General features: G+C 34.5%; 2 protein-coding genes across 5 annotated transcripts in view; both read right to left on the minus strand.

Annotated features, from left to right (window-relative positions):
- Positions 1–13875, minus strand: part of LOC108751293 (steroid hormone receptor ERR1) — a 27829-nt gene extending 13954 nt beyond the window's left edge. For 3 of the 4 annotated variants that reach the window (XM_018491391.1, XM_018491388.1, XM_018491387.1), the window contains exon 1: positions 5328–5594. In XM_018491391.1, coding sequence (XP_018346893.1) covers positions 5328–5351 — 24 coding nt within the window. In that variant the 5' untranslated portion in view covers positions 5352–5594. Of the gene's footprint in view, positions 1–5327; positions 5595–13803 lie in introns of those variants that run through there. The other variant, XM_018491389.1, reaches the window with a different exon arrangement.
- A 1298-nt stretch (positions 13876–15173) lies between these two features.
- Positions 15174–18147, minus strand: part of LOC108751292 (DNA polymerase alpha subunit B) — a 13663-nt gene continuing 10689 nt past the window's right edge. Inside the window, exons 3-6 of the mRNA XM_018491386.1 lie at positions 17214–17317; positions 16063–16836; positions 15712–15927; positions 15174–15548 (exon numbers count right to left, since the gene is read on the minus strand). Coding sequence (XP_018346888.1) covers positions 15233–15548; positions 15712–15927; positions 16063–16836; positions 17214–17317 — 1410 coding nt within the window. The 3' untranslated portion in view covers positions 15174–15232. The remainder of the gene's footprint in view (positions 15549–15711; positions 15928–16062; positions 16837–17213; positions 17318–18147) is intronic.

Raw genomic sequence — 18147 nt, forward strand, 5'->3', positions numbered from 1 at the left:
ACACGAGTGCGTGTTCATCTGACAATAAGAGAAACTGTGTCGAGAGATGTTCTCGAAAGTCGAGCAATCAGACGTTCATCGCGAGAGAAATAATGACTCGGACAGTAATAACAGTTGTCGATGATACTACTCTTTTCAAGCACTTTTCACACGTGGCATCTATAATACGCTGTAAAAAATAAAATGTCAATTTTATTTTAACTCAGTATAAAATGTTAAAATTAACATTTTTGTGTTAAATTTAATATTTGTCCTATGTCTCAGAAAGTTCACTATACGTCTTTAAATGAAAATTAACATTTTATTTAGTCAGTCGATTGTGGAAGCAAAGCTGATTTAGGTCTATTTCAACCAATATCGATTAACTGTAACTTCGGTTTAACTTACTTTATATTTTCTCTAATTTTAAGGATTATAAAAAAATTAATTGAACCAAGTTAAGTTAATCTACATTGGTAGAAACAACGATTAGACAGAGACGATACACGCGGAGGAATATCGATTTGCCTAATAATAGAAATCTGTTCTAATTCGAAAAAGGTCTAAAAAGTCAAAGACTCGTAATCATGTATTCCGCTCATAACAACGCACGTGCGAACCATAATTGAGTCTATTAAATATATTATCTACGTCGCGCAATCTCGCAAAAACTTTTAATTGCTGGATATACTGGCGTTTCCTTCGTAAATTTTTTTATGTGCGACAGTTATTAACCGATTAAATAGAAATAAAATTAGTTTATAAAGTTCTATATAACTGTCTTAGAAATTTAATTGAATTGCATTGAATTTGCGCTTATTTGATTTTAAAGTCCCTCTCCCCCCCCCCTCCCTAAAATCTAACATATCGTTCTCTTACTTCAAGGGACAACTAAAAAAGATGATTTTCGAGTTATTACTAATGAGTGAGGTAAAGATTGCTCTATCAATTGTTAAAAATGAACGAGATTAACTTCACAGTCTGTCGTTCACTTACAAAGCACTAGTCGTTCTTAAGATTTTCAATAAAAAAAATATCTTTTATAAGAATGACACAATATTTTTAATTGTGTCGTTTTTGTAAATAAGAGAAGAGTCTTCTGCAGAGAACATTCAGAGAACATTAAGATAGTTTCAGTAATAGAAGTTTGAGGAAGAAATATATCATTTTATTTTAAATTCAGTTAATAAACTGTTGGTGATATTTTGAGTTATGTCATGTTTGATGAATTATTCCGGATGTTATGATTTTGTAGGATATTAATATCATCACAATTTAAAGAAGTAGGTTATCAAGAGTTGTAAAAAAAAGATAAAAATGATATCTGATAACGTTTCCAAGAATATACTCTTTTTGCCAATATTTGACTAGTTAATAATTTTCTGTTATAAGACTCCTGAGTGGTCACCACAGTCATATTGAATCGTGACATCAGAAGCGAGAAATGACACGTTAATTTTTATTAACGTGTTTTATTAAACGCCATTTATAAATAAAGACAATTCGGATAAAAAAAAAATAATAAGATTGCTTCAAAATATTTGTAAAAAATGGACGAAAAATATACTTATCCTCCCTGATAGTCAATAAATAATCGTAAAAAGTAATAAAAGGCACGTGTAAGTGAAAATAAGCTACGCATGCGCGTTGAATAAAAGCACTTCGCATGCCTTTTATCACTTTTTACGATTATTTACTAACTATCAGGGAAGATAAGCATACTTTTCATCTATTTTTACAAATGTTTTAAAGCAATCTCATCATTTTGTTTTATTCATATCGTCTTTATTTATAAATGTCAAGTAATAAAAATTAACGTGACATTTCTCGCTTCTGACGTCATGATTTAATATGGCTGTGGTGATTACTCAGAAGCCTTAAGTTAAATAATGGATTTTCCCGTTTTCTGAAAAAAAACCGTTTGTTTATGTTGTGTACTTTTAAAGTAAGAAAACAATATATTTTTTCAAATCATAAAAATGATTGAAAAATTAATGTTTAAAAATTTATTTCAGGAATTTGAAGAAATTTGTAACGTTGCTTAAAAGTAATTATATATAAAATATACTATACAAATGAGATTTTTTTATACTATCCAGAAATTACTTTTTGAACTAAGTAAATATATATAGTAAATAATTTTTTAAGAAGCAAAAATTGCTAAAGTTACCATCTTCTTGTAGGCTTTCTTGTATTTTTTTCAGTAATTGCTTTCGAGTTTTGTAAATAAACATTCTAAGTTCTACACGTTTGCGTGAACATATAAATAGACATAACACTAAAATCATTTACGTAGTTACAAGACGGTATGTTATCTATTTTTTAAATAAATCATAATTCTGTTAAAAAGAAAATAGATCATTGACAGATTCTCGATTTCACTGCTCACGACTTCATTACTCGACGTCTCCAAAGTCAAACGTAGTATTGACAACTTTGCATGGAAAGTGTCGATAGCAGATAAGATTCCGCTTTACAAAACATGAAATTCAAATAGTATTAATTGAAATCAACAAAGTCTGTTTTTTATTCGCTAATTATTCAAAAGTCATCGGTATTTTTCCACCGAGCGATGATCTATACGTAAGCGTCCTAAAATTGTGTGGTCAAAAAGAACAGCCGATGGTTTCAGGACACGCAGTGTTACGTAATATCGAAAACATAAAGGAGAAAGTACCTTTCCTCTTCGTAAAAGAGAATTGAGTAGTCAGAATATTTTTTAAATTGATCCCTCGCACTCTCGGTCAGTAATAAGTTTTTTCCCTTCGAACTTCCACAGGTAAATTGAATCATGTTAAATAACGAAACTTTATTAATCCTTCGTCAGCGATCATATTTTACTCTCTCCGTCCAACTCGATTTTTTTCATTTCTGTTCTTGGCTTTCAAAAAATATGAAAAAATTAAGGATTATTTTCCAACATCTCTATTACGTAAGACTTCACTACTAATAAGATATTTTAGAAGGCGGAACCGGGCTCTGCCCTTCTTTATTTCACAGAAATTTGAGAGTGAACTTCCGCTTGTGCCAAGAAACACCAGATTGTAGACGGAAGATTAAAAGTGATACAGAAACAGCGGTTAGAGTTTCGTGAGGAACTTTCAAAAATTTTAACGTCCATATACTCGGCAGCTCCTGCGATGCACTTCACTGTTCACTGCTAGCTCTACTGAAGGAAAGTACCCGAGTGTACGTGTCATCAACAATCATAAATCTCGACTCACGTAAGCAACGTATTTGATCTAGATGACATCGGGCATTCTTTTGCACCGTCTTTCCTTATTGTCCGAAAAGACGCCGCGTATCAGCAATGAGCTGCTTTTCTTTATCACGGAACACATATGATTATTACGTGTATCGTGAAGCTGTCGCACAAATAGAAGGATGCTTCTTCTTCCGCTACAGACTCTTGGATCAATTTGAAGCCGATCTTCTTTCCAATCTCATTACGTTACATAATTAACCCTGAAATCTATCTTTTTTTAGCACAAGCGAAACTTCACTCTCACATTTCGTCCTGATTTATGCTCAAATTTCAATTCTTATTAAATAAAAGTTTTAACGTTTGAATTTAAAAAAATCCTATTTGACAATGTAATACACAGAAAGAATAATTTTGCTGAAAGATTCAAAATTTGACTGGAGATCGGAAAATAATTTTGTTGGAACTATCAGAGTAATTATTTAGAAACTAAAAATAGATGAGCAATGGAGCTGCAAAAAATTTTAACATTCTAGAGCAGCCAGTTTGAGTTTTCAACAAAATTATTTTCAGTATCTGTAGCCAGCAAAATTTTAGACCTTTCAGCAAAAAAAGTAACCCTGAATTTTTTTTTTAATTTAAGACGAAAAAAAACTTGGGACTACCCAGATTGTAGATGGAGGGAGTAAAAAAATAATTGCAGACGGAGAGTTAATGTGATCAACGTTGATTACATCAATTAATCAATACATACCACGTTTGTCACGAACCACAGTTACGCCAACCGATCTCGCGCGAAGCGAGCGAACAAAGAACCGAAAAAGCAGAAAGGCGAGGAAGTGGGGGGGGGAGGGAGAGAGAGAGAGAGAGAGAGAGAGAGAGAGAGAAACTCACTTCGCCCAATACGAGGAAAGTTGTCGAAGTACAACAATCGGGAGGAAGGAGCCATCGCGCGCTCGTGTAAACAATTTTTTTTTTCCTCGGTGTTTTCGGAGCAGCTCGCACGCGCCGCAAAACACTTCAATTATCCCCCAGTCTCTCTGCGAGTGGATTTTCGGGCATTCTCTCGTGTCGCGCACCTGTCCCTCGGCAACGCAGAGACAGACCCCGATTACTCAATTTTCCCTGAAAGCTGGACACCGAGCCGGCTTTCCGTTACCACAGGATTCCCCGAGAGACCCCCAAGAAACTGGTGAGCGCGACGGAAATTAGTCGGGAGACGCGGGATGAATTATCTAACAGCCCGACACGTTGTGTAACATAACGACTGACTTCATCACGAGATAGACGGGCGACTTTGGCTTAGGTAATACATGTTCGGATCTGTTAAAAATATTATTACGTGGAAAATATTGTTTACAGGATAATCCTAACGAAACATTCCATCGCAAAGCTTTTATGGGACTTAACTGTATTTTTAAATGGATTGAGGAAAATCGCGCGAGAAACTGCAGAGTCAAAAATCGCATCGATAATTACGTTTTCTAGCAAAAAATGAGCCTCGATTGTCGATCTCCGCAAGATTTGTAAATGGCGTAACAGAGCGACAGAGGAAAAAAATGGAATAACAAAGTGATGTCTAGTGAGTTCTATTTCCTTTTTAAAGACGCAAACCTGCAGTCGTTACCGTCTGCTATTCGATCGAAGATGAAAAAGATTTTGAAAGTATAAGATCCATTATAGAAATCTAAAATTGGCCAATATTGAAAGTAATTAATTCTTTATTCTAAGTACTCAAACTTTTACTCACATTAGCCTTCTTAAAATTTAGTGTTATTTTCGAGAGTCCTTAAAGTTTCTATTTTACTTTATTAATTCCTGTCTTTCAGTAGAAATAAATTGGCCAGCATCACTCTCCAAATTTTTCGGAGTACAACCTCACTCTAAAGAATAAATTCACTTTTAAAGATTGAAAATTCTGCCAAAAAAAAAACTCTTTTCCACGACAAAAGGAGAACAGACAGAATTTTTTATTTCCAGAGCGAGATTCCACTTTAAAGAATTTAGAGAGTTCTGGGATTTCCGCAGGGGATTGCGACTCTGCGCAAGGTGTTTACGTCACGTAAACAAAGTCACGAGATCGCGCAGGAAAAGGAGAGAGAAAGAGGAAAGAGTCGTTAGGTGCCGTAACACGTACAGCACTTACCACATCATACATCCACGCGTCCATGGCCTCGTCCTCGTCCCACGCGACACCGAAAAATGCACGCACAGACTCCGTTTTCTCACGCGTGCACCTCCTCTCTCGCCGCCAGTCGGGACTAACGTTCGGCAACCGCTCGTCCGACCGAATCGGCCCCGCCGTCGTAAACGTCCTCGCGTCGCGTCGCGGCGCGAGCGAGCGCGTCGCCCGCGCAATACAAAATGCTACACGCGCTGACGCGCACCGACGACGAAGAGGATGACGACGAGGAAGAGGAGGAGGGGCGGCGGCGGGGGGGGGAGAGGGGGATAACCACGGCGATAACAATCACGACGTTCACGGCAACGCGCGCCGTACGCGACTGAAGGCGCTATAAACACATCGGACGGGCGTTAAGTGAATCCGCAGCGCAGCGATGCACGGAGGTGGACCGGCGCGATGCGGGACGGTCGCGCAGCTGCGCTGCGTGCCGTCGATGCGACGCACATGCGTCGGGCCCGATCTAGATTTCTCGCGAGTTCCGCGAGGAAAACGAAGAATTCAGAAACGAAAACGACAAGGACGACGGTTCCAAAGAAACCATCGTCCTGAATCTGAGGATGTCTAAGAAAGAAAGACTTTTTAATAAACGTTAGGTTTTTCTCGCCTAAAAAAAGAATATATTGACTGTGGCAGTTGAAAGTATCAATGGGGGGCGTTTTGCAATTCAACGAAATACGAGAATCGACCGTACGACTGTCCAAATGTTGATGTCCAAGTTTACGAATAGAATTACAAAGTACGAAAAAAGTAACTAAATTTTAATAGACATTTGTTTGAATTATATATAAGGACTGAGTAAATATTTACCGAATGTACCTACAAATGGTACCTACGGAATGTTGATACAAAGCCATTAATTTGATTGAAATGTTATTGAATGATAATATCGAAAAAAAACCTCTCACGTCCATTTTTATCAATGTAGAAATTCTTAGTGCGCGATGATTTTCCGGTCCTTTACTACACTTGACGGGTCATTCGTTCTCGAATTTTCGTTTTAATAAGTACACAAAATTTATTAAGTGATTATTACATACTATTTTAACATTTTTAGAAAGTATTTATAAGGTTCAGTATTTAAAAAAAAATTGTATATTATATATAATTATTATTAAATGTTATATATATCTAATTACTTGATAAGTCCTAATTTTTCGAAGAAAATAAATAGCAGGACACGAATGACTCAATCATGTTAACAAGGACTTAACTTTAATCTCAAGGATTTACTTGTTATCTTGTTTTAGTTCTAATTAGAAAGAAAGAGTAAGTTAAACTGGGATTAGAGTTAATCTAGAAAAGGACATCGGAGATACAACAAAGTACCGAAATACAACTTCGTTACATTTAGCTCGGTTTAACTCTCGATTGTTGCCAACCGAAGGAGTATGTGTTTTGAGATCAAATCGATTGTTAGTCTCCTAGTTCTCGCGACTACACAATATAATTTAATATCAACTTTTGCTTCTAAATTTTTTATCAATCAAATTTGTACGTAGCGATCATTTGGAAGTACTTAAGAATTGTATCAGCGTATGGACAGGAAAAGGCGGAAGATGTTATAGATTTTGTCAGCTGTACTTTCTCACGCTATTTAGGCTCGACTTTTCATTTGCTGATTAATTTATGGTTAGCTATTGATACATTTGCCTTAACCTCACTCTTAATAATGTAAAAATTCTATTTTTTTTTTCTGTCACCAAATTAATTACCAAACTGAGTATGTGGTAAATAAGTTTTAAAGTATCACCTTTAAAGTTTAGTGATTACTCACAGCTAGAAAAACACAATTTTTACATTGTCATCAAGTTAAATTACAAGTTAATTAGATAATGAAAAACCAGGCCTCTTAGAACGATTTATTATATACACCAGATAAAAAAATATCACAGAGAAGTCTGTGGTACATAAAATAATAATAGCTGCATTTAGCAGAAAAAGCAGCTTTGCAAGCTATTGTAAGATTTTTTAGTACGATTGTTTCATCTAGGTTTTTGCTGAATCTAAATGTATAAACAATCATATTAAAGAATCTTATAACAATTGCAAAGCTGCTTTTTCTGCTGAATACAGTCAATACATAATACAATGTGTTAAACTCAGAAATTATTACATCATACTATAAAAAGCTACTGTGGAATATTTTTATGCTAATAAAAAACTAAGTTTATATATTACACAATATTATATTATTAAGATATACATGCAATAACATTGTACTTTTATGTAACGTCAGGAAAGTTTTTAAGTCTGTAAATTTCTTCATTTATTTTATACTTGCTTTATTTTAATTTAATTTTTATTAGACATTATGCTGTATTATGTGAAATAATGATGGCTCTTAATCTGAAGTAATATGTCGTGCAGTTGCACCTTATTAGGCAATACCGAGGTATTTTCACCTTATCGTATTTATTGATAAGACGAAACGACTATTTCAAACTAAAACACAGATGTTACCATTTTTTTCACAAACGTTGCACGCAATGTTATTTTGGATAAAATCATGGTCACGAACAATCGGTCATTAACATTGCAGTCCTCGTATCACCTTGATACGGCTCGCGTTTTATCGTGCCAACTCGAAGCGACTTTTTTTATATCTCTATATACATTGATTTATATCCTCTCTCTTTCTCTCTCTCATTTTTACCTCAAGCTCCACCCTTTCTGAGAAGTGAGGAAGCAGCAGACACTCGTAAAACATTTTCCTAGACGCTAGATAAATATATTTATATAGGTATTTTTTACGTTAATGTCAGATAAATTCTCTTTTGTGTGTAATTGTATATTTACGATCATGCAATTTTCATCATTTCTATTGTATATTAAATATGAAATTTATTAATTAATATTTAATTTTGTATATTAAATAGAAAAGGGTTAAGAGCAACAGCAAATGTTCAATTGCTATTTAATCGTCCTTACAGTATACATTAAAAAACGTTTCGACCATCGAAGGTTATTTTCATTGCCGTTGGTATTGATTATGTCCTAATGACAGAAAATGTTTCTTCTGACAAATTTGTGTTTGCTTTTAATGTATATTGTATAAGAACGATTAAATAGTAGTAATTAAGAATTTGCTGTTGCTCTTAACCCTTTTCCATTACAAATTTGATTTTACTTTACTCAATTGAGCGCCGTTTTTTGAATATTATTAATTAATATTGTTCAGGTGTCTGTTTATTAACAAAATGTCTCTCGCGCAAACTTTGCTAATCTAACAAATAAACAGATACATCCTTAATATTTCAAGGGACAATTTCTGAATCCATGTTTATAAAAAATATTTATATTAATAGCTATAAGTTACTTATATTTTTGAAAAGGAAACTGGTGTTAACGCTATCATGTTGGAGTATTCTTATAATTTATAATGCTCGACATCTAACTTTTCGTTGTATTGTTGCGATAATATATTATACTCGTGAATCTGATTATTTAATTGTAATACTGAAGATGACCTAATCTAAGGTCGAAACGTCTATCTATCTAATTGTTACATGTTTAAAAATATAAAACATCCTAACATCTTGCGTTTTGATATATGCCGTTAAGTAATTTGTTGTTTATATTTTTGTATATTCATCAGCAAAATGCGCGCCTTAAAATTAAGCTAACTTAATAAAAAGATATATTCTTAATATATCAATTTTTAGATTCATGTTTACAGAAAAAAAAAAAAAAAAAAAAACTTTCCTGCTTCCTTTCAATTCGATCGTAAAGTTCGCACATCGCCGTAGTTTATTGGAACCTGTGTTCCAGATATCTACGAGCCCTGGGTGCCGAGTACGGCATTTGCGTACGGACAAATTGAATTTTCCCTCGCGGGAAACGGAGGTAGATCGATTGAGCGAAACGCGAGCCGCGTCGCGCTCGGAGAATCGCTCGATCCTGCGCGTCGGCCTCAACTTGATACGTTACTGGCGTTCGGACGCGCCAATGTGTGTATATCACGACGGTGATAGGTGAGTGGGTGGCGGGGGCGGTGGAAGGCGACGGCGGCCGCGACGGGAGTCGCGGAACGTGAGGATAGCGGGGGAAGGGAGGGGGAGGGGTGGAGACGTCGGTGGCCTTGAACTTGACTGCCGTCGCTTTTTGCGCACAGCCGTTGCGTCGCCCGCCTAAAACAGCCCACCGGCGTAGAAACGTCGGACCTCGTGCCGGTCTACCCGTCGACGATGACCGACGACGTCGCGCCGTCATGAGGAGAATCTTTCTCAGACGTATTTATTCTTCGAATTAGAGTAACAGTATAAGGCATGTTTTAACGATCCATTCAACAAGTTGAGATCTAAGACCGAAAGAGAGAGAGTTCTCGTTTAATAAATTTAATTTAATTTTAGAGTAAATCCAACGGAGGTCTATAAATAAATTTTTAATTATCATTAATGAAGGCTCCTTTCAATAACTTATTGAAAAATTATCTACTTCTTTATATTTCCCGTTGTCTCTTTCCGTTCCGTTGCTGTGTACTCGGCACATTTAAATTTCAATTAATTGAAAAACTAACTTATATAATACTCCCATATTAGCATATCTAATTTTACAGTCGTATAATTGTATTCCGACACTTAGAATTCAGTTTAACAGTTTTTATTACATCCACGATTCCTTCTTTTTCTGATTTATATCTGAATCTGCGATTTTATTCATCGGCTAAATTAAAAATTATACTTAATTCGCGCGCGCGCGTGCAACAGCGACTCGAGGTGATCGATACGAGTACAGGTCAACGCACTTTGTAATTTTTTAATATCTTTTGTGTGTGTGTGTGTGTGTGTGTGTATGTGTGTTTAACTCTTAACTTATTCAGACAACTTTACCGAACTTTCTCCGTTAAGAGAATCTCAATAACTCTTTAACTCTAGATAATTTCAATAAAATTCTTGATATATATCGGACATTTCATAATTTACATACTAATTACAGACGTTACTCCTTTCTTAATTTAAGTTAAAAAATCTTGAATTTCCCCAGAAGAGCTATTGGCACAATAATAGCTAAACATTGGTCCCCAAATGTATCCCCAAGATTTAACCAATATTATCAATAAATTGTCCTCCAATAAATTTTTTCTTCAATATTTAACGAAAAGTAGAATATAATCCTGTATATGTATAGTAAAATCATAAATTCAAATATTTTCGATGATCTTACTTCAACATTTTTATACTTTCGTGTATTTTTTTTTTTTTTACAAAAAACAAGTAAAATTTTTATTTTACGTAGAATAACAGGAATAATCGATTCATGTATTAAAAAATTATACAGTTCTATTCTAAGTGCAATTGCATAAAATGAGGTCATCGATTCTTTTCATTATTCTCCATACAAAAGTACTAAAGAAAAATTGAAAGAGAACGAATACGCTGACTGATATAGGCTTTTTAAAGTTTTACAGGGAACTTGCTACGAATAACGGATCGCACGAGTATCGTGTTCTTGTAATTATATGTATTACTGCATTATTACCTGTTCACGCGAAGTAAGTGAAAATTATTTTAAGTGCTTTTTAAACATAGTAATATCTTGTCTACAAAAATGAATAAATAGTTTACACTTTATAAAACTTACATATATATATATAATAATAATAAATATAATAATAACAAATATCAATTAAAATATATTTTTAATGTTTTTTTAAATGCAAAATAAAAAAATAATTTTGAAATTTATTTTCAGACTTTTCTTTAATGATTTCGGACAACTTAAAGAAATTTTACACAAATATAACTTCTACTATTTATATCACAACATATTGCTATTTTATTCTCTATATAAATACTGTAGATTATGTTTTACTTATTTCACATTTAATTTTCGTTAAAAATATATTTATATGATGTTTAACATATATCCTCGAATAAAATTGGATAAAATAAAATTCAACGATATTTATTAAACAGTTCATAATAAAAAATATCTATCGCCAATTGTTAATAATAAATGTAATAATAACAAATATCGATTAAAATATATTTTTAATGTTTTTTAAGTGCAAAAGAAAAAAATAATTTTGAAATTTATTTTTCAGACTTTTCTTCAATGATTTCGGACAATTTAAAGAAATTTTAGACAAATATAACTTATATCACAATTGATTACTATTTTATTCCCTAATCCTGTAGATTATACGTTTTACTTATTTCACATCTAATTTTCATTAAAAATATTTGTACGATGTTTAACATATATCATCAAATGAAATTGATAGAATAAGATTCGACGATATTTATTAAACAATCCATGATAAAATCTAAATCTTAAAAGATGTCTGTCAATTGTTAAATTATCCATTATTCAATTCATTATTCTTCTGCGAAAAAGAAAGGTAAATTCTACTGAGTAAAATAAAATATGTAAAAACAAGCGACTTAGAGATCGTCGGTTCGCGATAAAAATTTACCGTGTCCGAAGCAAGAACTCCACATTATCGCGAGACGGCGGATGTGATGAACGATACCCGGGACAGGGAGCGGTCCGCGTTCTCAAAAATTCACCGACGAAAGGGGGAAAACAACGGAGTCGCTGCCAGTGGGCGAGTGGTCGTTCAATGTACACGATACGATGTTAGGGTTGAGGTAGGTGGACCTCGCGCACGAAGCGGATCGATATAGCACTCTCGCTTTCTCGCATTCCCGATATAGGAACGATGACGCGCGCACGTGCCCGCGTGTCTGAAATCGTCGGGGACTGGCATCATTTTGGCGAGTTCAATTTCCGACGTCGCGACACATACGAGGAAAATGGAGAATGGAGGGGGATGGGAGTGACTGATTATTACAATATGGGGGTTTACTCCGCGTTATCGCTACTTCAAATTTACTAATCAAACGAGCTGTACTTCTTTAAAAAGCTGCGAAATTCAGCGGATTAAAAAGAATTAAAACATTCTCGAGACACAAAGAGCTCCAAGGAAAAGACTAAAGATCTATTTTGCGTTTTTAACGTGTAATCATAATGTAGAAATCACAGAAACATTAATTGTAAGGATTAATAATATTAATAATAATTGTAAGAATTAAATAAAAAACATTAAAATCTAACCTTAAGTCTGTTCTTTTTTTTTAATATTCCGAGCTGATGTAATATACACTGGTGCAATAAGTTGGAATGAAACGAACTATATTTGTTGCTCCAAAAATTTTTTCTGCACTTACTTAAAGTGAAATAAACGTTTATTCGAATGTTGAAGAGAAGAGAACTGAAAGAGATTAAAGGTGTTATTAAGTGCAAAAAGTGCAAGCGAACAAACTTTCTGTTTCACTGCAACTTTTTGCATCAAGAAGTCTGTTTTCTATAGCTGGATCAATATACACTTTTAGAACTTAAAAGAATTAATTGAACCAAGATTACAGCCGATATTCATAACCCGTTATTTTAAGACCGGCTTAAATAATATCTTAAGATACTTAATGCGGCTCTCATAATTCATTCTTGTTTTAAGACAGTCTTAAGTAATGTCTTAAAATGCTAATATACCTCTCTGATTGGCTTATATAACATTTTAAGATTATACTCTGTACTGAAGGCAATCTCAAACATAAGAATCGACTATAAATGGCCGGCCTGATTTAGTTCATGACATCTTAATTTAAAACTGTACTTAAGACAATCTTAAAAATATAAGAATCAAAATATAAAAATTAATCTACACTGATAAAAATGGACTTTAGAAGATCGCGAAACGCTATCGTGTCTCAAGAAGAATAGAAGATGCGCGAAAACGGGAAGTATTGTTTTTTTCAGCACGTATAAATATAATTTGCAATAAAAATTAAATATGCGCGTGCATTGTTATTGCAAATTGAGGGATGACTGTCGGTAATAAAGACGAACCGGATGTCTCGGTCGATACTGGGTGTCCAGATTCGATTCGCGACATTTCACGGGTACCAGCTGATGTACAATCCCAAATGCAGATCTCTCCTTCATGCACTTGCACATGCAACGCCTATCACGTAACCGTTTCGTAACCGCATCGTAGCTACGAAAATCTCGCCGATGTGACTTGAACGGAGTATCTCTAATGCATCAAGCGAGATCATCGAAAGACGTTGTCGAGGCAGAGAAGGAAAGAGAGAAGCTTTATCGCCGAATCGCAAAGCAAAATACGCGTTGTGAATTTGATGGAATTCGTGACGCGGCTTGACGACTTCGGAGCAAAGGGGGATCAAGGCCGGCCTCGTACACAATCACGAATAATTCCTCGAGACACGAGGAAGGGATGAAACAAGCGGCGATAGGAAGAAAAAAAAAACAATATACGTCGCGCGAATACGCGAAGCGTAAGCAGAGCCGAGCGAAGCTCACGATAAAGATGGCGGATATGGATTTGGCAAATCACTCCAGATTGGTGGCCGCGACGAATGATCCGTGATACGAGGATACACGCTCACGTAACGTGTTCCGTGTTACGTTTACTCACCGTGCGAGAGACCTATCAGCTCGAATACAATTTCCCCATTGCGATTTCACCGTAGTTCCTCCTGCGCGACAAAAATGTTGAAGTAATGGCCGATTTTATAGCCCACCAGTAGTGAAAAACTTCTAGAAGCTTTGCGGGGGCAGCAGCATCGGGCGCGTGGTGCCCTCCAACATAAATTGCGTGAATCTCGAGAGACGCAAAAGACTCGACCGATAATTTAGAAGTCACTTTTTTTTTCTTTTTTTTAGATATTTGGTCCTTTCCGTTTAGTGACACAAGTCGACACAAACAAATATATTTTTCTTCTTTTTGATTCCAGTGAATAACAAAGTGGCGTCACTTGTGTCGATTTGTGTCACCAAATAGAAAGCACCCACAAATGACAAGCGCGTAAAAAAAAATCTGAGCTTTTTTATATTTCATAAAAAAAAAAATACATAACTTTGATTTATTTTCCTGTATATTTATTATGCGTTGCAAGACTGTACTCCGATTTTTACTGTTTTTCAATGTTAAACAAAGATGAAATAATCATCAAACTAGACTAATATTTCATTTATTGTATGATACATTTTTTTAATGTATCGATTTAGAAGAAGTTCCATAGAATACTGAAATTTTTTAAATCTCTAGAAATTCTTTATCTCATAATCAAGCAGCAGAATTAACTTACAGGAATTTGTCATATAATATATGAAATAGGGCAGTAATCTTGCATAATACATTAAAAAATGCAATAAAAAAAAAATAAGGTTTTTCAATTCTTTCCTTCTCATAAAATATTAGACTCTAATTGCTTGATTTTCTTACATTGTGTTATGCGTTATGCAAAATTGCGTTCCTGCCCTTATACTGTTATCTGTAGGTCTGTTAGCATTACTTGGACTTTTTGCACTAAGCATCTTCATTTATTTCTCTTTTCAACATCCAAATATATTTATCTTATTTTAAGCATACAAATTTTTTAGGAATTTCAAGTAACGCGAACAAATCTTGTGTCTTGCTGGAAAGCATCCATTTTCCAAAAACTTAAAACATTAAATATTCCGTGCTCTATGTTTTAACTTGCGCGCTGACTATCGTGATCATGTTTTTATTACAAATATATACTAAAGAAACAGTCCTGCTGCTGCTCATGTACGCAAATATCAACTTAATATTAACAAAAAAAAAGGAAAAGGGAAAATTAAACATAGAGATCTTTTAATAATCCATATGAAGCATTAGATTATTTGATAAATGAAGTACATAAATATCTTTTCTGAATAATCGGACATTTTTTTCGATAAGTAATTTAAACACTTGATACAATGGTTTAATATACTCAAAACTATGATAAAAATAAAGAATTAAAAAATTATTTTCTGTTTCTTAAAAAGGTCCGAGGCTATATTTCATAAAAATAAATTAAAACTATACATTAAAGCTATCAGATTTTGGCAATCTCGCACGAGATATTATTGGAACTCCATTTACCGTCGACAGCCGGTTTCACACTCAACCTGGCATAAGTGTACTTATGCATGCGCTCTGGATTCACGATCGTACATTCGTTGATCACTTTGCAGTAACATCGCATATCAGACGGCAAAATCAACAAGTGCGGTTGTTGATCGAAAAAGGCATACTTCTCCCATAACTCTGTGTCCACGTTCAGATCCTCGGACGGAGGATACACGGGATAGAAGCACGTTTGAGTGAGCACATGATCAACTAGACGACTAAGTCTATCACCTGATACATTGCTGCAAACATTCATTCATCTCTTATTAAAAACTTATAAAATTTTTATTAATAGATAGCAATACATATGTATATATTCAATTAAATTAAATAAACAAAATTGTCTAGTCTATTAATTACTTTTGAGATTTGATATTTGACTCTCTGTAAGAAGAGTATACTTACGATATTTCTTCTTTCCCAATATGTTTGATGACGTCAACTGATGTGATCCCGATTTTCAAACCAGCGACATTCAATATACAAGGATCTGGCATCACCTTTAAGTTCGAATAATTTTGTGACAAATTTCGATTGAAAACTGTGTAATGAGGAGTTGGAAATACGGGTTCGTGATGTACGTCGCGATTAGAAGCTATCAGTATAACTTGCGTGTTCCTCCTGTAATATCACATACCTAATTAATAAAGGTAAAATTTATCTTCTTATCTATACATCAATCCGTATAATCACAAAAATCAGAATATTTTCAAACGCTTACAATTTAAAACTTCAAGATATTCTATGAGACATTACCGCGTCGACTCCATTATTCTCGTGAGAATCTTCTCAAACAGTTCCTGATGCGTGTCCTTAATGGCATTATCCTGTATTTCGGGATGCGTGTGTTCGAGGAAAGGCCCAATCAATATCAGAACTTGTGGTTCGTCTGACGCAACTCTCTCCATCAAATCCCACAACGCCTGACAATGCATATTGCTGGACGGGGTGAACGGACCCGCCGCGACGAAAATGTTAAGTCTCGATTCGAGTGTCGGTATTAACGCGAGTGGCGCATATGATCTCGTGAATATCTCCTTCACATATAACGTGTCGCCTACCGGATTGACGGCCTCGATCGCCACAATCTGACCGGAGAATACAGAGTATTGTTTCACATTGCGAAAGTCCAGCTCGATCGTATCAGCCCCCGAGATCCCCTTTCGCCTTGTGCCACCTTCCAGTATCACCGTGTTCGTGTCCTTTTTCGCATTGATGCGACCGAATGTCCGAAAATTCGTTTGGCTCACGCTCCGTACATTCTTCACGTAACGCAACTCGATGGCGTTGCTACTCGCCTTCAACCATGTCTTGAACAATCTGCTGCCCAAATTCTGGCATACATGCGTGAGAATGTGTCCTTGTCTTGATAGGACCTCATACATGTACCGCGTGTCACTGGGGACATGCGGTTCATCAGACTTTATAACTTGAACATCGGAATTGCCTGTTCTCTTCCAAGACGAGACGGTTTCGCCGATGGAAAGTAAGATCTTGTCCGCTATGTTAAGCTGACTTGATGACACGCTTCTACAAACGACACAATATTTTGAAGAAACGTTCATAACACATAAAATTAACCAAATGTAGAAAATCTTTATTCTGTCTGCATACGATATTTAATATATTAAGTTATGTTGTTAGTTTCAAATTAAGAAACAAAAAGGACGAAATCTAGAAAATTATTATATATGCATACACATATTTATGTTTATGTATTTAATTACATACAATTTTACGATCATTATGTTATTAGCTTCAATCGTTTTAAAAGAACAAAAGTTTCAAAGCGTACATGCATATTTCATAAACATATTAGTTTTTTTTTTATTCAACGCAAAAATATTCCATATTTAATTTTTCTTAAAATTGCGGGCTCAGCCCGCTGCCCAAAAGAATCTACTTACGAATTCTCAGTGCAAGTAGGTGATGAAAACGAGCATTCCGCAGCCCTTGTTTTACAAGCCGGTTTACTCGCATCAACTTTTACCTTAGGACTTCTTCGTGTGCGCTATGAGAAAAAAGAAAACAGCCGCGTTACTCATCATGTTCTGAACGAATCCACATCAGTTGATGATATTACGTGATTGACGTGAAAGCATAAGAGTCTTTAATTAAAGAGTTTAGCTTGAAACCACCTTTTATCCAAGCTGTTCAAAAGTGGAGATTATTTACAATTATAATAAGTTTCGAAACGTATAATTTTGTATATGCTTTTTCAAATATTATAAGACAGTTCAGAAGTAAACTCTTCAATTATTCACATGAGATGATCGCGATGATTCCACCGTTTCCCAATACAATACGTAAAGAGATAAAATATTGAATATATAAAATAAAATTACAAATAAACATCATTATTATGTATTTAATACCAAATATAAATCTAACGAAATTATATTTCTAATACTCGATTCTAAAATCCGCACGTATTATAAATCATCCGAAACTGGTTTTATCTTAATATTAATCTTAATCTTAATTAAATAAAATTACATCCATTATTTAGCGCTTATCGCATTTTTCTGTTTTTACACTCTACTTGTTTTACATTACGAATTACACACACATACACATATTATTATTATTACTTTTATATATTCTTCAATTTCTATTAGAGGCGTTATAGCTGCAATCTTGTTAATTTACCTTTTGCGCATTTCTATTAAACTTGTTTATTCTGAAAATCATCATTGCCATCCAATACACGTAATAAATTACTATTATTAAAATGATTGCTAGTATTAACATTCTCGCACAGACAAGAGAACTTACAGTTCTCCAATACTTCTCTATATCTTTTTTACAAAGCTGCATACATTTCTTTGTGTATATATATAT

The sequence above is a fragment of the Trachymyrmex septentrionalis genome, unplaced genomic scaffold, assembly GCF_001594115.1.
Source record: "Trachymyrmex septentrionalis isolate Tsep2-gDNA-1 unplaced genomic scaffold, Tsep1.0 scaffold43, whole genome shotgun sequence".
Classification (NCBI taxonomy): Eukaryota; Metazoa; Arthropoda; class Insecta; order Hymenoptera; family Formicidae; genus Trachymyrmex; species Trachymyrmex septentrionalis.